This window comes from Lepisosteus oculatus, chromosome 21 (assembly GCF_040954835.1).
Source record: "Lepisosteus oculatus isolate fLepOcu1 chromosome 21, fLepOcu1.hap2, whole genome shotgun sequence".
NCBI lineage: Eukaryota > Metazoa > Chordata > Actinopteri > Semionotiformes > Lepisosteidae > Lepisosteus > Lepisosteus oculatus.
The window spans coordinates 8,553,414-8,581,375 of record NC_090716.1 but is presented as its reverse complement, the minus strand read 5'-3'; the positions used below and the strand labels follow the sequence as shown (position 1 = coordinate 8,581,375).

Below are 27,962 nucleotides of genomic sequence, written 5' to 3'. Positions count from 1 at the left end.
GGAAACCAGAGGACCCAAATGAAACCCTCATGAACACTGGCAAAAATCTCCATGCTGACTGACATAAAAATCCATTACACATCAATAAAAACCTAATTCAAAATTCGAATAGATACCACTATCTATACCAGTAGAGAAGATGCAGAAATGTTGACAAATCATGGAATTAAAGTTAAACATTGACAAATAGAACAAAGGCGAATTGCCATGAACCTTTTTTAAATTTATTGCACAATTTCACATGTAAAATATGGTCAGAATTTAAAATGAAATTCACCTTAAAGGTAAAGGTTTATAGATTGCAACAGTTAAAAGCCCTAGAATGCCATCTATTTTCCTATTTGCATAGTACACATTTTCTCCAAGAGTCTCTTTAAAATATCACTGATGAATTCACGTTAGTAATTCTGAACAAGCAGGTAAATCAAACAATAATACAATTACTATTAATGATGTTTCATACTATGATGGTATGGTAAGTAAACTCACAGGGGAATGTCTTTCAGGGTATAGTTCTAGGTCTGTGAAGGATACATTATGTCTCAAGTCTTGCTCATTGAAAGCTAAGCTATTTGATAACATAAATGATCAAGACCAGAGGTCTAAATAAATGCATCCTGCGAGATAAAGGTATAAAATGTTAGAGTTTTACTTATGATGCTCCTTTTGAAGGATAACAATGTTTACTCTTTTAGGAACATTGAAGTCCAATGATGTATTATTTTATCACATTTTATAATGTGCAAGTAATCCCATACGACAATTGACTTTGTATTTATTCTTTACATACATTCCTTTGTGTAAGCACACCTTACTTACCAGAAGACCACACCCCTTGATAAATGCCAATAGGAATAAGTCTCAGCATGGGAGAATGCACACAAACCAGTTTTATATTTATTGCAATTGTAAAATCACCTAATAATAACAGCAGTTTCAGTATACGATCTTTCCATATAACCCAAACAATTTGATAAATTTGATTTTTTATTTCTTGGATGATAAATATGGCAAAACAGATAATGTAAGGGAGATTAGTATGAAACAGAAAGAGAAGTAAAGTTAACAATGTGAATGGTACATTCTTCAAGCAATCCAAATAAATCATTGTGGTGATACATTTCCCAATCTAAATTTTAATCACTGTCACACATTTAATTAGAAATGTTATGTTAAAAAATGCGGTTATCACATCACAAAATAACACCAAAGCACTTTTATATTATGTGTTATAAATGACATAAGTGAGATTATTAAAGATCCTAGGTCACTATTGATAGGAGTAAGGATGTCCTGCACAATCTGGTCTACCTAAATTTTATCCCTTAATTATAACTGGAGAAGTTATTGCTCACACTTGATCTGCTGTGTAGCCAGACTGATGGAGATAATGGTTGCTGCATGTTAGTGCTGTAGGATCCTAATCTTATGATGATTTCATAAACGTTTGCCAAAGCCTCACACCATAAATTGAAGTAAAAGAAAATGAATGAGTTTCCCTAGCAGGTACATAATAGTTTTGTCATACACTTCCAGATGTAGGAATCAGTACTATGCATCTGAAAAAAAAAAGTTATTCACTGATGTATTGACACAACTGATATGTTTGTTTATTAAATTGCATTTTATTGATAATGACATCTCCCCTAAGAAAGCTTATTAAGATGCTACTTTTAATTAACCAATAAGAGATCCAGGAAACCGATACTTGTGTTAAAAAATCATGTAAGTTTAAAACTTATAAACGTTTTATATGTTTTTTTGGCTTATCTAATAGCCTATTTTAATGCAACACCCCGTTGCCCATGCTTTTGCACATGAACTCTAAAATGATAAAAGGGTTTCCTGTTTGACAGTCCTGGATCTCTTGACATTGTAGATCAATACGCCACACAGCAGGAGGACAGCAACAGCAAAAGCTCCTGCAAAGACTCTGGTGCTTGTATTCATAACCACATTCGAAGCTGGAAGAGACCAGACAATTTAATTGCCATTAAGAAATGAAATTGCAGCATAAAAACATGCCCAGTTTTCAGTCTCAAACATTGCACATTAAAACTTTATTTAAATGGCCACACTTTCTAATTATATTTAAAATTATCTGCTTATTAGGAAGTTTTAAGAAACCTATTAAAATTGGTTTAAATATCCTTTTAAAATAAAGCAAAACAAAGACCCTTGATATAGATCAGTTGAAGAAAACACATTTCTCTATCTTTCTTCTTAGTTGTACTGATGTCATATTTTTATAGTTCAAAACCATTTTCACTTTCAATAATGCTACCCTACATTTCACAAAAGTCTTTACATTAAACACCACCTATTTTTTCCAGTGATAAAGCACAGCTGTGTTTGACTGACAGTCTTCTCTTTTTTTATTCACATATCAGCAAAGGTATTCCTTTCAGAATTCATTTTGGTGGGTACGGTACTTGAAATTTCAAAATAAAATGCCAAAGCAAACAAACATATAAATTCTTTATCTAGGACACTCTTTAGACCTTCTTCTTTGAATGGTGTTCTATTTACCTCTTTTTCCCAGAGCCCCTTTGGCAGCACACAGAGGTCCTTGGGAAATATAGTGTCTTTCGGTCTCTGAGGACAGGGATCTCCTGCGACGAGCAGAGTTCGGAGTGCAGCCCTGGGCACACCTGCTGTCAGCATCTCCAGCATCACATAGAATCACAGTGCAGCTGATGTACACCTAATGCCAGGAAAATGCACATAAAACAACCTTATTAAAAAGTGCCTTATTATTTTAGTAATGCTAAATCACCTTTAAAACATATGTTCAGTTATTTAGATCTTAAATCTTCTTAAAATAACTATATACAAAGGGAGTTGAAATGCAGTAAAACACAGCAAATAATGTTTAGAAAGTTTAATTTATTTTGTGTATCAGAAAATCGGTCACTATTAATTTGATCTTATACTGGACACCAGTAGGCTTCAGATTTTGTGACAAATTTAATATATATATATAGACTAAATTTAATACCTGCTCTACCTGTTCCACAATGAAACAGACACATTCAATCTGTTTTAACTAAAGCAGTCAGTTTGATTGAGAATTGAGGCTATTTCCCTGAATAAAACCTCATGTTACCTGGTCAAAATCCCCAATGAATTTGAAAGCCTTCATTCCAAACCTGAATTCAATTCCATCATGTGAATAGACAACTACTGTGTCATCCTTGATGCACCTGTAAAACAACAAGTTAACAGATTGCTGAACATTATGTTGTGGTAGTTGAAAAATGCAACCTTCTGGCAGTTTTAAACATTCTTGTATCCATGAAGGAAAAGAAATACAGTAGAAAAATACTGAAATGTTATAAGGGGCACTTTTTCTAAACTGAGATATTCAGGGAAATACTGTATGTGTGTATCCCTTCCTAGAAGCACCGTCTTATTGCCAGATTCAGTCTTTCTTATGTTTCTTGCTGAAAAGTCCTAACTCTTCTGAACACTTTCCAGAATACAGCAAGCCAACACCTTACCCATCTTTCATGATGTCATAGTATATCGAGTCATTGGGGTCATCATGTGGGGATGCCCTGCAGGACTCCACAAAGAGCTTAGTGTTTGCAAGAGAAGAGTGAGCCTGGATGCTAATGTAGAGCATGTCTTGGAGTTCCACTTCCAGAGGGTAAGTGTTAGGGTCGATCATTTCGCTGAAATTACTGCTGGTGTAGAACTCAAACACATAGCCAAAGCTGCCGAAGCCAGCCTCTGTGAACACATAGGCGGACTTGTGGCTCTTGAAATTGGATGTTATACGACCCTTCTTTGAGTAGGTACACGTGAACGGTATCGCAATTAGGTGTTTCCTGGTTATCACATCCCTGATATCGTCAACTGATACTATTTCATTTTTGAAAGTGAGATCAGTTGCGGTTTCCTGCAGAACGAGAAAAGGCAGAAAAGCTGTAATATAGTGTAGCAGGTGTTCTGCATATTGTGAATTCTTATGAACTGAGCGTACAATAGAAAAACCCTAATTCTCCAACACTGGTAAGATCTTCATATATACATGTATAAACGAATAATGTAAATATATCTACAAATGTATATAATAATGCACTATGTAGTGAAAATTGTGAAGATATTGATATCATACATTTTAAAATACTACCTCAAGCTGTGTTCCACATGAGTTTAGTGACACAGTTGCCAATACATGAGATTCATTAGATGTCAATGTACACGATGGGTCATTAAGGCGTAAGTGACTTTCATGAAGTCCTCTAATTGACGACTTGTTCAGAGAAATGGTCATAGTGTTCTCAGTGCATACAACGTCAGCTTCACCTGATGAATAAAAACATCAATATTTATTAAGCTTAAAAGGCATTAATGACTACATAATACTATATACTGTTTAAATGTAGTAATATTAACTCATTAACACAATTACAGGATAAATACTGAATATACAGTAATGCAAATTGTTATACAATATTGATATGTATACAGTTAATTCCATTAAACTGAGCTGTCTTCAGGCTAAAATAATGTTAATGAAAATTATAACATCATTAAACCAGCTACAGCCTTTACTTTGACATACTGTATAATACTACTATCATGACTACAACTACTAATAATCTTACCAGAACGTGAATGGAATCTTTCAACAGCTACTATTATGCATCTCATTTCAGACTGACTGCAAAATGTCAAAGAGAATAATCATTAGGCATTTTTAATACAACACAATATACAGAAAAATAAAAACAGAAGCTTATCTACAGGAGACATATTGTACCTCTCGGTTGTTTCCGCAGCATAGCAAATGGGGATGCGGTGATATAATTCTCTTTCCTCTGGCATCCAACTTATCCTTGCCTGTAGGATTCCACTGGTGTTGTTATAAACGTGTTTTATTAGGTTTGGTGGGCCACTGATCTGGAAGTCATAGATCCTTTTTTTTCAAAAAAGGAAAAATAAACCACACTCAGAAAACAGATTCTGGTATGTACAATATTTAATTCATCCCTAATATAGACAGATGCATTCTTATACATTTCTATATGCAAGAAATATAATGATCATAATATCACAACATTTTATATGAATGGCTTAAAGGAAAGAGGAATAACATCACCTATACATACATAATTTTTATTCTTCCAAACACCAAAGGCTTATGCTAGACATCAAACATTAAGACATTAAATAGGCTTACATTCCCTGTGTGGCTTGAGCTTTGACATGAAACTGAAACTCCTGGCCAGCTGTGACATGAAACATGTCACCGTGAGATGGTGTCGGAGGTAGAAACTGTGGTATCAAAATCCCAAGGTCACAGGTAGACAGAGGTGGAAGAACTGCAATACAGTGCAGTAAAGAATAATACATGTAAATGTATCTATTAGGGTTAGGGTACTTCTAAAAGCAAGAAAGAGTTGCCATGAATTATAGGACACATTAATATTATGGAGTACTTGTAAGGATAATACAGTTATCTGTGGCTGTTTAACAAAAAATACATCTCACTATAGACAGCTCTGCTTTCTAGCACTATGAAATGGTTTATCACAGCCAAATGTATGTTGATTTTACATGCATGTGCCTTTGAATACCTTTTTCTGAGGTATAAAACCATTGTGAATTAAATTTACACAGAACACTTACTCTCTATGGCAAATTGCAAAGGCAATTTACTGAGTGCAGCAGTGTTGTTGTCTGTGTTTTGGGAAAAGGGGAGCCTGACAGATGAGGTCCCATCTTCATATGTTAGGGATATCATTTGCTTTGGGAAATCCTCAATTACCAGCTCAAATACATGAGCACCAATGCTTGTAGTGTTTATAATATGCAAAGTACACATATTCTGAAAAAGAAAATCAGTTAGAACATTAAATTAATTTTTAATTGGCAGCTGAGGAGGAGATTATTTGTAGGAAACAATTATTTTAATATTGATATATTAATATATACAGCAAGCATTCACACCTGACTTAATCAGCTCTGTCTTCATGTGGCTATTTTCCAAAAACATCTAATTGAGGTAGCAATTATCAATCTAACAATGATACGCCATCCTTTTATTAAAAAAACAAATTCTGCCACTTTTATGCTACAGGGGATTACTCATTTCAACACATTCAAGAACATCCAACAGCCGCTGTTCACTTCACTGAAGTGATTTAGTTATGAAACCACTAACAGTATGAGTTCACCATTGCACCAACATTGCGTTTTCCCATGAAGCTGTCCGAGCTGTGGATATTACCTCACTCAGGCGGAAGGCGGGGTTTTGGGAACATGATGCACACTCTCCGCTGGCTGCTTGCCCAAACCTGCAATGGACATGATCACCGTCGGGATCATGGGCCAGCAGCCTGATAGTTGTCATACAGTTCTGGGGTACTCTTCAAAACACACAAAGAAACATGTTACGGACTGTTGATGACTTTGCAGCAGCTACTCTCTATACTTTTTAAAATATTGTATTTAAATATTCTACAGCATCCAACTTGTGCATTAAGTGTCAATCTTAAGGATACAATTGTGAGTGATTTTAAAAGGGAACTTGATGATAGAGTGTGATGAGAGTAATATCCATTTTTCAAGATGTTTCTCATCAATATTATATTGGTATTAAACAGAAAACAAGGGGTTTGACAGTACACTTTTAGGTCAATAAAACTGTGTTTCTTTTCCATTCTGGGGTCAGATTGGTTTCCTTCCCTACTCTGCCACGATTATTTTAATTGTTTTAAAGTCCATGCTATTTCACCCTGTATTTTTTTTTCGGTTACATTTTTGTGCTTCTACTTACTATGAGGTTTACATGAGAATTGTAATGGTACATGTATTCCCCCCCAAGAAAAAAGTAAGGAAAGAGGCTGCCATGTATTGTCACCAGTCCAAGGCCCACTTGTTTAATGCAGACACCAATAAGTCATTAAGTAGTTGTTTCATTGGCATTACAGGTACAATCAAGGAGCTGACCGTATTGAAGATAGTCATGAGAATGCATCTGCGGGTACTTGTATATTTGCTATGAAAAAGTTTTTATGCCAGAAGCGCTGGATGTTCTGCCCATATACTGTAATCTACAGTGTAGATGCTTGATCTTTACTAATCAAGGCGTGCATTCCTAATAAACATAACACAAAGAAGATTAAACTCCAATACACCTGACTTCTGAAATATAGAGTAGTGGGTCCTACATTAATTTATGCCAGAGCCTGCACATTTATCCACGTTTCTTCCTCAGTGACTACCTGCATTCCTGCCGGCATTATAGCCGGCTACAAGTTCCTTAAAAATGTCACAGACCTGATCGCCGATAGCATTGTGGTAACTGGAGATCTATTGAGCAGACTTGAATCAGATCGATTTCCCATATCCACATGAGTCAGCAGCTGCCAGTTTGATGTTCCAAGAACATTAGGGATCCAGCAGCAGTCTGCAGCCCTATTTCAGTCGGAAAAGAAATAATGCTGCATTCAGTAATACGAGTGCTTGTTCCTAGAAATATTCTCTATAAATCTGTTCATCATCAAACATTTGAATCAATGTAATTGACTTTAATAGACAGGCTATCTATGATAATTGATTTGTTACCAGATTCTAGAGTTTGGTAAATTAGTATGTTCAAAATAAAAATGCCCTTCAACTAGTTCGCCATAATGAAAATTCTTTGTTTTTTTTACATTTTCAGGATCTGCTTACCTCAATTCAAATGGCTTATCGCTTGAGAGGTTTCTTAATATGTATCCTTCTGATTGGCACCATTGCCCAAGGTTAGTATCCCTGGCTACATCCACAACTGCAGCATCAACAACCTCCCCACAGTCTCCATTCTGGCAGTTCCAGCTGTGCTCATGGTTGCAGGACCCATTGGAGGTCTCCTTGTAACGGAAGTCCACCTACAAAGCATGTTGGGGTATTTAACTGAAAGCAAATGCGGTATTCACCCACTGATATGTTCGTTTGCTTCGCATTTTCCATGTATTAAATTTTCTTTTAAATGTTTAGCCATATATCAAATATGCCAATGATCCAGCCAAAATTAAGAAATAAAAACAATCTTTTCTGTTACTGTCCATGAATATGAAAATGGTGACCATTATCTGTGTTTTTGTTCCAGTTTCTATGTCTAATTATTCTGTTGTCTTGGAACAATAATTATTGTTGTGTTTTTTGTTTAAAGAAAGTGTGATTTATTTATGTCTACAGTTTTTGTAAGCATTTGGAATCAACTCTGTAAAGCAGTCCATCTTTGAGTGTTAAGGCATAAGACATTTCACAAAAATTTTGTGCAATGAGCAGTGAAATACATACAGTATCCCAATCATTAACTTTTTCTTGTTATCAGGAAATATGGGGGTCATTGGACTGTACATGTGTATTTTCAGAACAAAGTAAAGAATCTTGTGTACACAACATATGCATTTTTTTAATTAAAAATTGAAATAAGTATTTAGAACACTGTTGAAATTTTTCATATTTTGAGTGGATGACAATTAGTGCCTTTAATATTTGAATTTAAGGGCTTATGTTTTTTTAGTACAATTCTACATTGTCCTGTATCAGTTTCAAAACTCAATTCAAAATGACTGATCAAATAAACAAGAAACTTTCTCACGTTTCTCACTTTCTCACGTTCTCTGCCTCCCCATGTTAAATTGAAACTTTCCTTGTCTCCATATGTAGTACACATTATGAATTTAACTTACCATAATAGAACCATCAGGATTTTTTCTAATGGGCATAAAAGTCATTAACCCGCCTTGCATGTGTCCTGCAGTGCCTACAGAGATCAAGAAACTAAAAAGCCATAACTCGTAAAGAGCCATTGTTGCTTGATGTCTCTCCTTCAGCAACTGAAAAGATAAAAAATCTTGTCCTTTGCTTTGGTTGTAAAATGCCCTGGGCTGACAGGTAAGAACAAAAGAAAGAAATATCACGTGCTATGTAAATATTCACAGCAATGTCTTCCTGCTATTCAAACATTTTTCTGACTGATCATTTTCATTTCAATTTTGCACTTGTAATTTACCACATAGGGACTCATTGTTCCTATTAAAAGAGCTTTGTTAATGATTTTTTAATGAAATTCTAAAATTGAAATGAAAATGAAAGTCTCCAAAAGTTAAGAATGTAGTTTATATAGAGGTAACTTCAGAATGCTTTCCAGACAAATGCACTAAATGCATTGGTTGACAAATTGTAAAGTGATATTTGTGCGAGACAGAAACAAATTAATAAATTCTAAATGTATTCAACAGATGAAATGCCAAATGAACACACACTTGTCGATGCTGAGTGCATTAACTGTGACAAGACTGAAGTAATGCTTATTGGCACCCCCCCATCAACTTCGTAAAGCCAGTCCTGTAAACCTATCTGTAGATGGTTTTGTAATTGAGCTTCAATCAAAATTGAAAAACCTTGGGGTTATATCCGATTCTGGCTTAACATTCGACCCACATGTGCAGCATACTGTCAAAACATCTTTTTTCACCTTAGCATAGCCCTATGCTATCACTAACTGTGGCTGAGAAGCTGATCAACACATTTGTGTTCTCTCGAATTGACTACTGCAATGCTCTACTCGCTGGGGTATCTAAATCTACTCTGAACAAACTGCAGTATGTCCAAAATTCAGCAGCCAGAATCCTGACCAGGTCTAGTGCAAATGATCACATTACTCCTATCCTGGTGTCCTTGCACTGGCTTCCGGTCAAATTCCATGTGGACTTTAAAATCCTCATGCTCACCTATAAGACTCTGCATGGCTTGGCACCTCAGTACCTGTCTGAACTATTATCACCCTACTCCCCACCTCGCAACCTTCACTCTTCTAATTCTGTTCTCCTTACTGTCCCCCCAAGCCCGTCTACATTGTATGTGTGACGGGGCCTTCTCCTGTTATGCCCCCAAGCTCTGGAACTCTCTCCCCAAGAATATTAGAGAGTCACTTTCTCTAAACTCCTTCAAATCCAGACTCAAAATCCTCTTTAGAAAAGCCTTTACTTAACTGGTTCCATTCTTCACCCCTCTGCTTTTCTTAGTACCACCATCCACGGTTTCCTCTATATATTGTAATTGTGTTTTATCTTGTGTATTCTTATTTATTGTTGTCATCCTGTAAAGCGCTTTGAGAAGCCACCTTTAAAGGCGCTATAAAAAATAAAGTTTATTATTATTTTAGTTCGTCCAAAAAGCTGCAGAACAACCAGGAACAATTACAAAAGGTAGGGAAATAATTAAAAAGGGTAGGGAAATAACAATGGCAAGATTAAACTGCTGACAAACCTGTCAAGTATTATACACAAACACCTATGGTAACTCATCTGTGTGAAAGGCAGCTGATGCAGAAACAAAACCAAAAGCAGATACCAGAGCTGAAGTCAGACCTGAAAATGACCCTTGACTTTGACTCGGAAAGCAGCCACCCACTGCTCTTTAAAACAAAGAGGTAATGAACTTTTACAATGGTTTTCTCATTGTTTTGAATGATCAGAAAGTGTTTTCTAATACCTAAAATGTAACCTATTCATAATCAAAATTGTAATTGTAGTTGTCCCCGTTTCCTTCCTTTTATCTTCCAGTTTTCTAGTGCATTTTTCACACACGAGATTTACTTCTTAATATACAGTATAAAACAGACACAGTTCAGACATGAAAACAGCTCCACAGCCAAAACGTTGCGTTTCTTTTCTTCTCTTTTCAGCATGGAATAAACCTTTACTTCTTCCATAAAATAGACATACTGTAGATGCCATCTATAAAGTTGTGTGAAAGTACCTTGTCTGCCTTTTCTCAGACATCCAGTTCCACCCTCAGCACACCAGCAGGCTACAAAAGGAGATACATACCTGGAGTTAAGTTCAAGGATGCCTGTTTTTTGTGATAAATCAAGTGCATTGCATTTAAAAGCAAATTATTTAGCCTGTGGATAAAAAGAAAAGTTTTAATTCTGTTTGAGTAAATTACCGACCTGTTTAGATAAATATTGCATAGGCTCAATGACAAAATTACTGTACTGTATAAATGTAAAAGTAGTCAAATATGTCCAAACAACTTTACTTCTGCTTATTGTCAACAGCTTTGTGTTTTTCAGCATAGCTGCTCTCAGGTGTGGATGAGGAGAAAGGACTTACTGAACCCTTTGCTTTTATTGCAGATGGAAACCAGATCTCACAGCTCCACCTAGTGACAATGAAATGCCTCCTCAGATAACAGCATTTTTCATCATTTTTATTAGGTTATTAGTTATAAGTGAGGTTGTAGTACCTATCAAAATTCTTAAACTTTTCAGCCATGATGTGATGTGGCTTGCTGAAACTGGAAGACAACGTAGTATTGCGTTTTATAAGGAATCTAATGCCAGTGTTTTGAAAATATACCATCTTGTATTTTCTTAATGTGTAATAAACTTCACATTAAAGAAAAAATAATGAAACCATAGCAAGGAAACAAATGCTTTCCCCTTGCTCTATAAGACAGAAAAAAAAGACCTAAATTCAAATACTGTTTATTTTAAACAAAATGTTATCACTTTGAGAATACAAACATTTGATTTGGGTAATTGTCATAGGTCTAAAACTTTTTTGTAGTTTTAGCCCCCCTTTGCTATACTTCTATGTTAGCCCTGCCTTTTAAGAGAACATCTGCATGTGACGGGAATGATGGAACAATACCTCAGGTGGACTCACATACACTCAAGTCCTCCTATGTGATGACTCAAGGGTTTGTCAGGGAGTCCGTCTTTGTACAGAACACCACTCGATAGGACTCAAATTGTGATACTTTGAATCCTGTTGTCCAATCACCCCAGACCTCCACCTGGAGTGATTGAAAGCAACCTGGCCACACCTTACCAGATAGATCACATCCTTCCAGTGGGTCCGCCCTGCCGTGGATATGCCCTCATATTGCTTGTATAACATGCTTGCAAGACAAAGGTGTGGATGCCCAACTTACCCAACTTGAAACCTGTTAAACATTTCGGACAAAAGCGAATAGGCACAAGCTTGTCTAGGTTCTTCGAATGGTACGATCACCGTAGAACAGCTCCAGTGCACTGCAAAAATGAACACTTTCCTACTAATCTTTGCACTTGTAGAGAGTACTTTCCTAACATGTCATGCTAACAGCTTTGCAGAGTCTAGTGTCTTGGGATTCATGGGAGTCACTGTTGCACTAGAAGCCTAGAGAACTTTGTCTGACTACTCCCAACATTAGCAGTCCTTTATAAAATGAGCCTGTGGGGTCCACTTTCTAAGGAAGAAGAACAGAGAGGCAAGTATTCAATAGAACTGTATACATAAAAAATAGTGGAATTTTACGGAAGCGCATTACTGCCCCCAAGAAAAAAAAATCCTCGCCCTTATCTCGGAATTACGAGATAGTAATTCTAACATACTTTATGCGATTGCATGATAGCACAATTGTCATATACACTACTACCTATATCAAGTAGGTACCTGCGTCAGCATGCATAGGCTGCAAAGGAACAAGTTAAAGGTTTATTCCATGCTGAAAAGAGGGTGGGAAAATGAACGTTTCAGCTGTGAAGCCCTAACAGCCAAAACATTGTGTTTCTTTTCTTCTCAGCATGGAATAAACCTTTAACTTATTCCTTTAATACCTATATCACTACGAGCAGAGTTACAGTTTTAAGTGATTGTATGTATAACTGTTCATAATGGAACCATCATTGCTTTGATCTCTAAATCCCACAAAACTGGTCCTCATGCTTGCAATGATTCTTAAATTTGTTAAAAATTGCAAGATTTCATTAGGACTAAACCCCAGTTGAAAGTAAATTAAACCGAAAGTGCCAGCCAAGTTCATGGTAGCTTCTACATGCATTCAGTGTACAACATAACGGGTTGTACATACACTGACGTAAGCAATGCTATCTGGTAATTCCAAGATAAGGCGGAATTGTTTTTTCCCCTTGGTGGCAGCAATGCGCTTCCGTAGAATTTCATACTAAGCCAGGAAAAGTCACAACTGACAATATGGTAGCTGAATCTTTGACACCTTAGCCTCCAACTTTAAAAGATAACCCCCAGTCTTTGAAGATTTCAGTCTGTGGCAATTTCAAAGAGTCACAAGCTGATCATGCACAAAAGCAGGCATGTTCCTGCTAGAACAGCTAACAGCTTAAGTGCATTTTAAAATTTTTGACAAAACAGAATTAAATAAATGTTTCCATCACTTACAAAGCGACTGCCATTTGACTCATTCTACCCCTTTATTCACAGCATAACATTAGTTTTCAGATAGATGACAATTCATTATGGCGTTTTAGATAAGCTACTGTATGTTGACTTTTGGGATAGAGAAATCTGTGCATAAGACATTATCAAGCCATTACGCAAATACAGATCATCCCCATTCTGTCTATGATGAATTACATGGATCAAATATATTCTAGAGATGAAATTAAGATGTTGCGCTGAACAGCATCATTCACATCTTCGTATTAGGTGGCCAAGTTCCTGGATTGCTTATGTTCCAAATGTCTGCAGAATGAATGAAAGAAAAGCAGTGGTGGGGGAGAAGCTCTACCCATACTTGTTTTACAAAAACCAAACAAAATGTCTTGTGTGGAGACATCTGCAAGCATCCAAGGCACTGCTAAACGGCAGCATTGAATTTTGAAGCATAGAAAGATGTGCAGGCTGAAAGAATCCATGTTTACCATCTTCCCATCTTTTACTTATCATAAAAGAAGAAAGAAGCCCTTAAAATCTGCAAGGACGACTTCCACAGCCAGTAAACTGAGTGAAAGAAGTGGCATCCAATGTCAGTCCATACTGGTTTCCTGTTACTGCAGCAGGTCGTATCGAATGGCCCTTCTGGTTTTGTAGATGACTGCACCACACACCATAGCAGTGGTGCCAAGAACAGCCCCAGCGACGACCACGGTGTTGACGTTCACATTCACTGCGAGATCTGCAGTGAAATTAAAAAAGTGGGAGAGAAAACTGTTTACTACTGCACTACAAAAGAAAATGTACTCATTATTAAATACATTTGGAATCACCAGTAGAGTATATTCTCAGCAGCAAGACAGTCATATCCTTGAAGTACAGGACCCGAAGGCTGCATCCCAGCTGTTTTCATTTTGAAAATAAATGACTCAGCATAAGTGATTGGACAGATAACATACAACCTAATGGATTAATTCCTTAATTGATTTTAAAAGGAAGGCTTCCTGCCATATGGAATGCTTACAACTAATGCATGGTCTTTGTGTAACCAAGTATGCAAGTCTTGACAAAGGCTACTGAATGTGGACAGCATTTAATACATTTTTTGGAGTACAGAGAGTGTACATCAAGCTAGTTTTTTGGTTTTCAACAATTTTTGCTGGACACCAATAACTCGGGTTGTGCATTATTTTTGAAAGCAGACTTATTAAAATTTCGGAATATAAAAAAATATGCAAAAAGGCCAGAGTAATTTGGGTTATATTAAGGTAACCATAGATTTTTCTGGCCTATAATCTCTGAGATTACCTTCTCAAGTGTCAAAATACAGGCCTATTAATCCATGATCTACTGTTTAAGACAGAAACTCTGATAAATTAACTAAACATCTGGTTGAGTCTTATCCAAGGAGGTTTTTAGTTAAGGAATCTGTCACATGACAATTATCTGGTGTTTTTGAAAGTTTCATCTGCACTTTTTTGCCATCAGGCCTGTCTTTACCTGAATTATCTGTAAGATTCCTATTTATCTGCACAGGTCCCTGAGAAATGTAGTGCCTCTCCGTTTGTATGCCCAAGGATCTTCTGTTCAAATGGCTTAGCCCAAGCTGAAGGGAGGAGGATGTGCTATTTATACAGCCTTGAGCACAACGAGTGTTGGGATTACCGGCTAGGCACAAGATAACAACACAATTGATATACACCTGTAACAACACATGGTGGCAATTAGTCAGCAGGCAGAAGAGAATTCACTCTGAAACAATATGCATCTAGAGAACAATCACTGCGGCACAGGGACCACATAACTCATGGACTCACTATGATACTGGAATAAAGCTGTTGTCTGTTGGTGAATTAATTTCAATACATTTAAATAATAGTTTACAGCAGAATTTCTTCAACTTTGTAACAGGGATGTATAACTTAATCCATAGTGAATTTAATATTTATTAAAGTTAAAATGAGTAAAGACAGCAGAGCATTTTCTGAAAATCCCCAAACTAAGATACTGTATGCCCATTTGAGACCCAATCGCTCATCATACTCTCTGTAGCACAAGGCAGTTGTCACAGATGTGGCATTCTCACTTCGTACTGTATGGGCTATTTCTTTTGAAAAAGGATTCTCAGCAGTCTAAAAACAAAATTCACAGTGAAGCAACACTTTTGATTTTAAATTATAAAAAGTTTATAGCAAATGCATACAGTCTTTAAAACAGGTGGTGGGGTAAGGGAATCGAATTCTGTTATGATCAGGATCTTATTTACACACATCTGTGATTAGCATCCAATTTTAAAATTCTCCCTCCCAGTAAATCTTGAGGTTTCACCTGGTTATACTCCCCAATGAAATTGAAAGCTTTCATTCCAAAGCGATAAACCGTCTGGTTGCTTGGGTAGACCACTAAAGTTTCATCAATTTTGCACCTACAAAAAAAATCAATTTAACAACAATTTTCACATGGGATGGATAGAGTTTAGTAGGAAGAAGAGAAAAAAACGAGAGTAGAAACAAGTTGCACAATGGTACTTGACAAGATTCTGGTAACAGGCAGTGTAGCAATTATGAACATTAGATATATTGACAAATACAAATAGACTAAAGGCCAAACACATCTTTAGAGAATAAATTACGTACCCATTTTTTATTATGTCATAATATATTGGATCATCTGGGTCATCATGAGGGGTTGCTCTGCAAGACTCCACAAAAAGCTGGGTAGTGTTCAAAGACGAGCGTACTTGTATACTCACGTACAGCATCTCTCCTTGTTCAGCCTTCACTGGGTAGGTGCTGGGCTTAATGAGCTCTGTGAAAGCACTACTGTTATAGAACTCAAAGACATAGGTGAATCTTCCAGAGCCTGAACTTGTGAATGTATCAACTGTCTTGTGCACAGTGAAGGAGCCAGATGTCAGGAATGTTTTGGGAAAGGAGCAAGAAAATGGTATCTCCAGAACATTCCCCCTGGTGATGACATTATGAGGCGCATCAAATGATGTAATTTCATTTTTGAAAACCAAGGAATTCTCCATTTCCTGAAAATACATTAAAAACATTATAGGGCATGTGGGAAAAAAAAACTTCTTTGGAAAGTCATTCATAATTGGTAAATGTATAAAAGGATCTTGTTTTTTTTTTTTTAATATGCAGTTTAACATCTTTTCTGTATGCATTAGGGAAGACACTGTCTAGAATGATGTGCAAATATTCAAGGTCAAAGAAAGCAAAAAAGAGGGAAGTTACCTCAAGCTCTGTCCCACATGAATTTAATGAAACTGAGGCAATGAAGTGGGATTTATTGGATGTCACTTTGCAAGATGGGTCATTGAGCCGCAAATTATTTTCATCAACTTCATGAATGGAAGACTTGTCCACAAATACGGACATTGTGCTTTCAGAACACACAACTTCGGCTTGTCCTGTTGATTACGTAATTACTTACAACATTACACCATTCAACAATTTAATTAGTCTAATACAGTAGGTGTAAGCAGTTACTCACTCATACCTAGTTAATAGCACAATTAATGCAGACGGCAACTGAAAAAGTAATAGATGTATATTCATTTGAACGTACTTACTCGTCTGTGTAGCAGCAGTTCCAACCAACACTACTATACATCTTAGGTCTGACTGGTACCTAAAAAAAAGTAAATTACACACTTAATTTTAGAAGTTTAGGAAATGCACAATAAGTAATAAATAACCTTAATAAATTACCCGTCTCTTGTTTCTGCAATAAAACACATAGGAACATGGAGCCCAACATCATTGTCTTGTGGTGTCCACTTTGCAATTATCTGCCCGATCTTACTTGTCCCATTGTAATGGAATGTTTTAGTAATATTCAGAGGCCCACTGACTTTGATATCATATACCCTTCAACAAAAAAAAAGGAAAAGATTTTTAGGTAGAACATAAGGTTACAAATAAGTGGAGGTCAGGAAAAAGTTAAATGAATGTTAAAGATGCAGTTTACATCACTTGAATGAATTTAAAACCATCTTACACTGAAAGATTTGCTTGTGCTGCGACAGCGAGCTGGAACTCGCGGCCAACTGTAGCTTCTCTGAAAGCTCCCCGAGGAGGAGTGGGCAAGAGGAACTGGGGCCTGAATTCTCCAAACTCACAAGAAGGCACTGGAGGATTAACTGAAAAACATGCAACAGTGTGATACTTGCACCTTCCAACATTAATAGAAGTCCAATAGGATTTTCAAATGATCTCTTCAAATAAAGTGTCGATAAAATTTAAACTATTAATCAAAATAAACAGCAATTAAATCACAAGAACCACATTAAAAATTCAGCTCCTGCAAACAGTAACTGAAATTGTAATGAGAAACTAAGTAATTGGATACAATAATAAGAATAATTAATAATAATTGCTTACACTTATATAGCGCTTTTCTGGACACTCCACTCAAAGCGCTTTTACAGGCAATGGGGACTCTCCTCCACCACCACCAATGTGCAGCCCCACCTGGATGATGTGACGGCAGCCATAGTGCGCCAGAACACTCACCACACATCAGCTCTCAGGGAGAGGAGAACAGAGTGACAAAACCAGTTCATAGATGGGAATTATAAGGAGGCCATGATTGATAAGGGCCAATGGGAAATTCAGCTAGGACAATGGAGTTACAGCCCTACTCTTTTTAAGAAACACCCTGGGATTTTTAATGACCACAGAGAGTCAGGATCTCGGTTTTACTTCTCATCTGAAGGACAGTGCCTTTTTACAGTATAGTGTCCTTGTCACTATACTGGGGCATTAGGACCCACATGGACTGTAGGGTTAGTGCCCCCTGCTGGCTCCACCAACACCTCTTCCAACTAAGCAACCTTAGTTTTTCCCAGGAGGTCTCAAAGGTCTCAAATCCAGGTACTGACCAGGCTCACACCTGGTATACAAACCTCAATGCTAAAACTTTTAAAATTTCTACCAGATCTTAATGTTTACAGAATCACAAGTCTCACCTTTAAAAACAAATTGCAAAGGAATTTTGCTGAGTGGGGAAGACTGCTGAGGAGTTCTATTGGAGGAAGTGCCATCTGTGTAGGTGAGGTTAATGTCTTCCCTTGGAAAGTCCTCCAGTACTATTTCAAACACATACACAAGCCACAAAGATTCAGAAAATAATAAAGTGCATGTTCCCTAAAAGAAAAAAAATCCAAAATTTCAAAATCTTCACAAATGTAAGAACGATCATCTGAATATCCTCAGTTCCATACACTAGGCTCACTTTTTCTTATTGCATCCATAGAGCATTACACGTTGCACACAATAAGGCAGGAGAAGAAAAATAAAAAATAAAATTTCAAAAGGGTTCAACATTTCATTTATCATAAAAATAAAATCCAAGATTAAAAAATAGAGTTTTTCTTAACTATATTGCTCGTTTAGTTGCTATTAACTTATTGGTTCAAGGTCTTCAAACTGTTTCTTGAACAGTAATCAGTTTCAACAGTATAGACAGACAATTTGCGCCACAATTATTTTAATCAAGAAGTAAACTACAGCACATTTTATTCTCAATTATTTTCGGGCCACCACTTTTTTTAAGGACTTAAGTAATTTAAATAAATGCTGAGTTAAGTTATTCCTTTTCTAAGAATACTCAAAACATATTTACATTCTAATTGGGGTTGCATATCTGAATTAAGACGTTCAGCATCACTACTGTCATAACACATTTTGCAATACAGTATATCCAAACATTCTGTTTGCTTTCTACATGTCTGGAAAATATTGCTTTTTAGCTAGACTGTCTCTTCCATAGTATCTACAATTTAATTTACCCGTACATGGTCCTTCCTGTTATTGTTTGTAACGCCTAATATGTCAACATAGTCCCATATATTCCAATTTCAGAATGAAGTGCAGATATCATTCCCACCATCATCATGCTCATCTTCACCTCATTTGGTTTTGCCCCATTTGCAAAGTCAACAAGTTTATAAGCTCTGTAAGTGTCTGGGCAAGGTTGATATACAGTACATGGAGCCTTCAGTCACGTACTAAGCCTTTTAGAACTGTAAACCTTGCCACTCTCCTCTTACAAATACTATTCTCTATCTTCACATTCCCAGTTTAGGAAAACACACTCCTAAACAAGCTGAGCTTAAGGAAATAACATCACATCTTAGGTTTTAAACAGCTCAGGAGCAATCTTGGATTACTTTTCCAGTACGAAAACAGTTTCTAGTCAGTTGAAGAGAAATTGATAAAATATGTTTACATTGACCTACAGTATAAGAATCCCTAAAACATAATACACACTGCATGATCAAAGTAATCCAAAAATGTGAGAATTATTGCTAACAGTTATAAGTTTACTTCTAGTAACAGTCTGTGATAGTTATTTGACAGTAGGCATACTTACACGCATTTTGAAATGAGAAACATTAAAAAGGCTGTAGGAAACCTTGAATCCCTATTATGTTAACTACAATATTAGGCATAAATGCCCAAGTGCTGTTTTTAAAACAGGAGTTCTAAATAAACATGTGAGCCAACACAATCAATTGTGAACTATAATTATGCTGTAAAAACAGCAAACCTTATACATCATGCAGATCTGTACGATAATTACCATTACCTGATCAAGATAGAAACCTGGATGTTGACTACATGCAACACACTCTGAATTGCTCTTCAGTCCATATCTGCATCTAACATGATCTCCATCTGGGTCATGAGCCAATAGATTGTATGTAGTTGGGCAGTTCTGAGGAGCCCTTGAAAAGATGAAACCCAAACAAGCTACTGTCTAGTTTTGATTTTCAGTAATTTAATCATCCAGAGTACAATTACTAAAACACATTAATGCATTCTAAAAAAAACATTCTCTAACCAAAGATTTACTCTATTTCTACATCATATTATAGTGATGTGCATAACCCATTTGTTGATAACATTCCATATTGCAGAACACTTAACATTAAAAACTGGATGCTAAGAATGGGATGACATGAGAGGTCTCTTTACCCAGCACCTTATGAAGGCTAAATGTCAGTAACAAAGTTAAATGCAGTTGATCACTAACCTACAATACGTTACATACGTTTTTCAGTGTGTTATCAGATTTGGAACACTTACTGCATGCGTCACTTTTGAAGTGTGACAGTCATGTCAAAAAGGGAACAAAAACTACCACTTTACACCATCTTAGGAAAGAGTTAAACTTCAAAGAAATCACAACCGAAAGAATAAACTAAATGATAACCATCCCGATTAGATGAATGATTAAGTTAAATAAGGCAGTATCTTCATCATAACGTTTATGAAGCAATTGCGTTTTACCACAAATATCCTTTACCAATAAAGAACAGTACCTAAGGCTATACAAAAAGAAGAGGCGTTCTAGGATTATAAAAATAAACTGACAGATGGAGATCTGACAGCAAAACCTTATTTCTGGCAGAATCGTTGTTGTTGGGGATCTGTTGGAAGACCGCGTGTCAGATCTTGTTCCTAAATCCACATAGGTCAAAAGCTGCCACCAATTGGCATTAGCTGAATTATTAACCCAGCAGCAGTTGGTTGCCCTGCATTGATGAAACAAAAAGAAGAATCTTAAAAAATGTAACAAAAAAAGACAATCTTAACTTTCTGGCCTTGAACATGTAAAGCAGTAGTAAATTTAGGATAAATAACTTCTCTTCAAAGGAATGAAAGAGAAAATGGTCTTGAACCATACAGCCACTAAACCTTCACTGCCACTTATGAGTTCTTACTTCAATGTCAATGTTGCACAGGGGAATAAGTCTTAGCATATATCCTGGCTTGTAGGATTCCACCTATAAATGACAGTCTTTAGATTTAATACAAGTCTCAAAATAAGACTATATAACTCCATAGCAAAAGCTGAATTCATATATTGGTATGCAAAAACAAAAAAAATCCTTAATCTGTACAAATAATGTGTGCTTGGCTACCCAAACAATTTAAATATTTCATATTCATCATGGTGATTTGAAAAGTAACTCACCTTAAAACAAAAGGTTTATCGGTTGTAACGTCAAAAGACATATACCCTTCTGCTTGACACCAGTTCCCTAAAATGTCATCGTCTATCTTCCCAAATTCATAATGCACGTTTTCTCCACAGGTACCTTTAAAGCACCTCAGATGCAATTCAGAATGGCATCCATTAGTGAAGGATTCTTTAACCCAATAGTCCACCTGCAAGTGACGATAGAAATTCTCCAATAAAACAGTGCTTAATGCAAAATAAAATAGTTTTCCAAGAAAAGAAAAATGTACTCATCCCCGGTGCATATTTAGAGAGTACGATTGATAATGATGAATTAATTTTATTGACACTGAACAAGCATGTAAAGTAGTGAACAATTTAGTGATGGATTACTAAACGTTTCCCTCTTATCGGCAATTTTTGGCTAGAGAAACTTTTGCCTGCATTTAAAATATTTAAACGCAGGCAACACGCCTTTAATTGAACAAACATTACTTACTCTAAACGTATCATCAGGATTTTTTCCTCGTGGTGTGAAGTACATAATCGCCCCCAGAATATGAGATGAAAAGCTAAAAGAAATCAGACTGCAGAAACGACACAGTATTAGAAGATTCATCGTTACTCTGACTCTGACAGTATGTTGAAAGTCGAGAGCGAAGCGTTCTTTATAAACTACGATTGCAGATGCTCGTTATTAGAATAATTGTTAATCAACTGATATATGAAAGGGGGGAAACTTAAGTTTGTACTCGTACATAGTGTTAAATAGACTTCTATTTCTTACAAATAAATTGAATTGAAAATAATCAAACTTTGTTGTGATTTGCCAACAAGCGTTCGCTTCCTGTCTTAACTATTCTTTATTCGTGATAGTTCGTAGTCGCAAATGAGATTGTCTTGAGCGCTAACACGATAATTTGCCCAAGATAGTGCACACGCAAAAGACGAGAAGCACGCATGATGTCATATTGTATGTATTTTGGAACACACTGGTAATCTCTTCCTTAATGACTGTCAATCCAGTTTGCAACATCACCTGGTAATAATTTAATTATCAGGGCCTGATCTTTTAATATACTCCAAAGCAGTGTAACGATCACAAAATAGAGCGAATTAAAGAAACTAAAAATAATATTTTTGAAAAGCCAAGGATTTATGAGCAGGATTAACACTGCTAAGTATACAGTTCATTCAGTACAACATTCAACTGAACCAGTTTGTCAGAATTGTTATTGTGTTCTTGTCGCCCTATTTCAGTTTTAACTGCTAATTTGGTAACTTGTTACAGGCTCCCAATTCCCTTCTTAGAAACATGGTCTTTCTCTCGGATTGTATTGTTTCAGCTTCCATGTAATAGCACATTGTATTACTGGAGCTGTCGTGCTGATCACCACAAAGACCTTTGTGTTAGAGAGAGAAAAGCGAGCTTCACGACGAACTGTACAGATTTTCCAGAGTGCAAGTGGGTCAGTCATTCGTCTGAAATTATTCCAATACGGAAAATCCAACTGTGCAACTGGTAGCAAGATCCATTTGTAGGTGTAGGGTTTTAAAAGATGATGTGTAAAATATTGCTGCATTTGTTTCCAAATACATTTTATTAAAATAAACTAAATATTGCTGCAGCTTTAAATAAGCTTTTATTAATGCAGACACAGTTTGGGGGAAAAAAACTTCAAAACTTTAACAGATCAGGTCGGAACTCATCAATATGATTTGCTTAACGATTGTGAGTGTACAGTCAATACAGGCAAAAAGGCATTGTATGAATGCACTGTAAAATGCACACTTGTAATTGACAATCTTGGTGCATTACATTTAATATATTTTACTCTGGGGAGAATGTGCATTCTGATCACCAGAAGCTCTGGGTCTCCTAGTCTATGAGAAGTATGAGGTGCACCTGAGAGCTGTCCTAATGTTAGGGTGAAATGATGTCATTTGTCAGGTTTTAAGTGGAAGTGTCTAAAGACGTTGTTCAAATATGATTTGAAAGGAGCATCTCCCAACTCATTGAACTACAGCACTTGTACTGCTGCTACAAAGTCTTAACATGGAATAGTTATGCAAAATGGATACCTATTAAAGGAACAAAACAAAAGGAAAACCCTTTATGATGCTGAGGCCAGGCACAATTAAAGTGCTGAAATGCCAAAAAGCTCTATGATTTCCTTATACTGTATACCTATGACAGCTCGTATGTGTCAGAAGCAGCTGAGGCAGAAATGAAACCAAAAGCACATGATAGAGCTCAAGTCAGACCGGACAATAACCATTGATTGAGTTTGACTAAGAAAGCAGCACCCCCTGCCCACTTGAACTGTTAATGAATTCAGCACTTCTCTACAGTACTCATACTGTACTAACACCTCTCTTTGGAACGTTTAGTTAGCTAAATTTACAACATATTGTTCTAATTAAAAAATGAGGTTCCTGGGGTTTTATTCTTAATATATAAATGCAAATAAGTTTCACCTTTAAAGTTTATAAAATTACCTTGTTCAGCCTTTTCCAAAAACCTGGATTTGAAACCATACTGTGTATTAATAGTTCAGAACTGCAATTAATAATGATCTCCTAAAAATTAAATATAGCTATAGAAAACAATACTAGTGTGGGCAGCAAGTACAAGATTGATCACTGACCCATGTAAAAAAACTTTTAGAAAAACATTTTTCTTAAATGTGCCTCTAAATATTAGATCTTTTCAGGCTTTGTAATCTATAAAAGACCTGTTGTGTTGCAGACACACTTATTCTCACTGATACAAACACCTACACTGTGACAGCGCACTAACTAATGCACCCTATGACACACACAAGGACATTGACACGCTTACTCACTGAACACAGTTCTCACATTAGAATGTGCAAGCATGCATCTACATACTACTTTAACTTAGGAAGTCAATAGTTTACAAGTCTGGATAACGTGTGACAAAATAATATTGATCAGGAAAATAATTAGTAACTACGTAATGAAACTGCTCCAGGTCTTGGGGTCAGAAATGTTGAACCTCAGAGCGTAATGTCTTTCATTTTAATAACAGGTACATAACAGTGATGCCGGTGGTGTATTTTCTAATATATGATGGATTGAACCAATTGAAACACTAGGTGGCAGTATCTGAAAACTTATAAAACACGGTTTGTAGTCCTGATGATTTCTGAAGTCCATTTCCTGATCAATTGCAATGCTTTCATTCTGAGCCTCTGGTAATTAACCGCAACAACAGCTTTCTGTATGAGTGATTCAAAAACTAAAACGAAATCAGTCATGCCGATGCTAGAAAGCATTTCTGGCTGCTCATTTAATATACACTCAGGATCCTCCTTGCCACATATCCTGTTGGGTGTGGTTGCTGTGAGCCTTCAGGCTGAAATGCACTATCAATATTATTATGGTCTATGACTGAATCTCATAGACAGAGTATATCTATCTTGACAAGAAGCAAATTACTTTGAGACCCAGAAGATTGTTTACAAAATTGTGCTGTACATAATCAGATACTGTACCTTATAACACAGTTCTATTTCAACTTCCCAAGAGTGTGTGGATGTCATTAGGTCCTATCAGTCATCTGTGAGTTCATGGAATACTTTCATCCTCGACTGTGAAGGATAGCTGATGAATGCCACAGCAGTAACTGGTAACATAATTTGTTACTGTGATGTGAGATACATTTTACAATAATAATTATAATTTCTTACACGTATATAGTGCTTTTCTGGACACTCCACTCAAAGCGCTTTACAGGTGATCCCCTCCACCACCACCAATGTGCAGCCTCCACCTGGATGATGCGACAGCAGCCATAGTGCGCCAGTACTCATCAGCTATCAGTGGGGAGGAGAACAATAGGATCTAGATAAAACGTCTCTGAGAAAGTGGTATATTTCCAGTACATATAAACTGCAAACAAGATTTTTTTGTAAAGCAGAAAAACAAAAAATGTTCCACATATGTAATTAATTCAGTGCTATTTAAATTTAAAAAGCTTGAGATTGCAAAGCTGACAGTTATGTAAATACATTGTAGGAAGATAATGTGATTCTGCTTTAGTTTTGTAATTGAACCCAATCCCAATATACCACATCTTTAAGGAAGAATAATAATCAACCTATGCCTCTTTGGGATAATCTACATCTGGATTTCATTAGACCAAAGAAACTGTGTCACATACTGAACATGTACAGTATATCCCTACAGCAGTTGCTTGAGGCCATCCAGGAGCAATTCTGGTGCTTAAAAGTGGTCTATCAATTTGGTGTGTATGTTTTCACTTAGCCACTTATGAAACCTATCTTTTTGCTTCTTGAATACCAGTTATCTTTTGTTCATGGGTTTAGTATTTTCTCACTAATCAAATGCTGCTGCTGTGCAATGTTTGGGTGATGTTTCCAAAAGAGTGGCAAGAAAGAATAAATATTATTATGATGTTCATTATGTTGATAACAAAATCAAGGCACAAAACAGCAGGGTGTTTTGTTTTCTTAATCTGCCAATTTCAGCACCTGCTCATGTGTCAGATTCGGTGCGCTGATTTCTTTATAAGGCTAGTTAATGAATGAGGAATTATATCTTAAGAAACTGGTATCTTAGAATGTAGAGTGTTTTAAGAACACTCAAAATGGTGTGACACAATGTAAATAAAATATATTCATTGAAAAAAAAAATATGATTTTAGAGTTTGATTCCTGTGGTGGCTGTTCAAAGAAATTGACATTGAGAGTTGAATGTTTAAAGTTAATGATTCACTGATAATGTAAGCTTTTGACGTTCTTTCAGGGACAGGCTTGGCTACCCATTGAGCTACTCAATCAGACCCACTGATATAAATCCATGTAGGGTTTGCCCATGGAAATACCTGAACCATGGAGTATTTCAAGCTAATACATATTGCTGAGGATTTCAGTTAATTTAATTTAATCTGACATGCTAAGAGTATTTCAGAATGTATCCGTTCCCTAGGAGGATGCATTGAAATTAGAGGGAGACATTATGAACATGATTAGGTGTAAATTCACTTCATAACTTATTATCTTTAGAGTATGACGAGACCTTCTGCAACCTTTTGAATTTAATAATAAATCACCTTACAGGAGATTTTTCCTTTTCTCCATGAATAATAACACGGAATTGATGCAACCTCCAGATAATTCTAACTGTGCAAACAGTCTTATTCATGCAAACATTTCTTACAGCATGAGGGTGGTTCCACAAAGAAACTGCATTCTAAGATTATGCAGAGTTACAGGCTGTATAAATGGCTGACCCTGAGCTTTTCTCTCCCTGTCTGTGTGTCTGTGTGCCTGTGTGTCTCATGGAGAACAAGCTGTGGTATGCGAAAATTAAAAAATTCTAATGCAAGAAATTGTAGATGGCTAATAAAGTGATGTAACAATAGCAAAAGTTGAAATATAGCCAAAAGAAGGAAAGATAGCAAAAAACAAGATTATATGTTTTAGGAAATTGAAAATAAAAACTGTTCAGTTGGTGGACATGGGTATTGAAAAAAAGGTGTTTTTATCTAAGTAGTTAAAGGTAAACTGAACTGTAAATACCATTCAATGCATCAAATAAGTGCCAGAAAACAGGAGGAAGTAGAATACAGTTTCATATACTGTGTACTGCCTAACATTGCTTTCGTTTTTTAAATTAGAAATTTGGATTAACAGACTTATACAAACTTTAAATGTTTTATGATCCTATGTAGAATTTTATATAAAGCTGCATTATGAATTGATAACAGCAACAGGGGGTGGGGGGGTGATTTCTGCATTTGAAAGGCTTAGTATTACTAATTCAGTGAAATGGTCTTAATTGTGGGCTTTAAAATGTAGTACATGTGTCCTTTCTATATAGGGATGTGTATTGGTTTAAAGATGTAAAGCATGTTTGTGGAGCATTTCTGTCATCCATTATCGCTAAATATCACTTAGCAGTGCATTAATCCACCTCTACCTCATGATCTGAGCAGCAGCATGTACAGTATATCGCTGGAGTTGGGTGATCTTTGTAATGTCCTTATTCATAATCGCAGGCTGTGCTACTTTACACGTAAGGTTTATTTCTGATGAGCTTAATATAGGGCCAAACAACAATATTAAAACATTCAAGACAGAAAAGATGTTACAGATTCTGAGGTTATTTTTCACATTTCTGATTCATGCATAAAAGTACATTTCATTATTAAAGATACAGTGTATCGTGTACCATCTCATGATGTTTAGAAGTGCAGTTCAAATACTGCATGACTAAAACCAGCAATCATTGCTTGTCCAAACAGATAAGATCTAGTTCACTAGATAGTGATTAAACTTGTTATGCAGGTTCGTTTCACTCAGAAATAAACTTGAACTGTCATAGATAGAGGGGGGTTTCTGCTCGTTGACTTCGGATTTGAAGTTGTATGACAAGAAAACATGTTTTTTTTTCATTCTTAAAATGGTGTTGCTGCAGTTGTTGTTGTTATTCGTTAAAATAAAAATGTATTTATTCAACGAACAACAACAGCTGCAGCAGCAACAAAATATAACACCTTATAACATAATAATAATAATTATAATAATACAATATAATAACAATAATATCAACAATAACATTAACAATAATAATAATAATAATAATAATAATAATATACAACCCCACCTTACTTCTGTAAATGCTGTGTACGTTTTTACCAATCTGATATATTCATTTTAGTAGTGATTCATGAATCCTTAAATATTATCTCTGAATTACACCCCCTCTTCTCCAACCAACCAGTCTAGCCGGAGCGTGCAGAACACG

The 27,962-nt window shown here is 36.1% G+C and overlaps 2 protein-coding genes across 4 annotated transcripts; both read right to left on the bottom strand.

Annotated features, from left to right (window-relative positions):
- Nucleotides 1-872: 872 nt before the first annotated feature.
- On the bottom strand, nucleotides 873-9,007 carry LOC138224445 (uncharacterized). The gene is made up of 13 exons (XM_069181764.1): nucleotides 8,694-9,007; nucleotides 7,687-7,883; nucleotides 7,291-7,428; nucleotides 6,239-6,377; nucleotides 5,638-5,836; nucleotides 5,189-5,330; nucleotides 4,769-4,924; nucleotides 4,614-4,669; nucleotides 4,136-4,311; nucleotides 3,501-3,901; nucleotides 3,107-3,203; nucleotides 2,530-2,704; nucleotides 873-1,964 (listed from the first exon to the last, which is right to left on the bottom strand). Exons 1-13 carry the CDS (start codon nucleotides 8,811-8,813, stop codon nucleotides 1,825-1,827), a joined length of 2,136 nt encoding a protein of 711 aa, XP_069037865.1. The 5' UTR covers nucleotides 8,814-9,007; the 3' UTR covers nucleotides 873-1,824.
- Nucleotides 9,008-13,206: 4,199 nt separating this feature from the next.
- LOC102682472 (uncharacterized) lies at nucleotides 13,207-27,956 on the bottom strand. 3 transcript variants are annotated; one of them, XM_069181453.1, is made up of 16 exons: nucleotides 27,822-27,956; nucleotides 24,881-25,006; nucleotides 21,667-21,754; nucleotides 21,183-21,376; nucleotides 20,602-20,739; nucleotides 19,791-19,929; nucleotides 18,169-18,346; nucleotides 17,582-17,725; nucleotides 17,199-17,340; nucleotides 16,910-17,068; nucleotides 16,771-16,829; nucleotides 16,433-16,608; nucleotides 15,824-16,224; nucleotides 15,516-15,612; nucleotides 14,688-14,889; nucleotides 13,207-13,929 (listed from the first exon to the last, which is right to left on the bottom strand). In XM_069181453.1, exons 3-16 carry the CDS (start codon nucleotides 21,709-21,711, stop codon nucleotides 13,802-13,804), a joined length of 2,202 nt encoding a protein of 733 aa, XP_069037554.1. In that variant the 5' UTR covers nucleotides 21,712-21,754; nucleotides 24,881-25,006; nucleotides 27,822-27,956; the 3' UTR covers nucleotides 13,207-13,801. The 3 variants fall into 3 exon arrangements, with proteins under 3 accessions (XP_069037554.1, XP_069037553.1, XP_006642681.3); XM_069181452.1 differs by lacking the exons at nucleotides 24,881-25,006; nucleotides 27,822-27,956 and having other exon boundaries at nucleotides 21,667-21,829; XM_006642618.3 differs by lacking the exons at nucleotides 17,582-17,725; nucleotides 24,881-25,006; nucleotides 27,822-27,956 and having other exon boundaries at nucleotides 21,667-21,826.
- Between the last annotated feature and the right edge of the window lie 6 nt (nucleotides 27,957-27,962).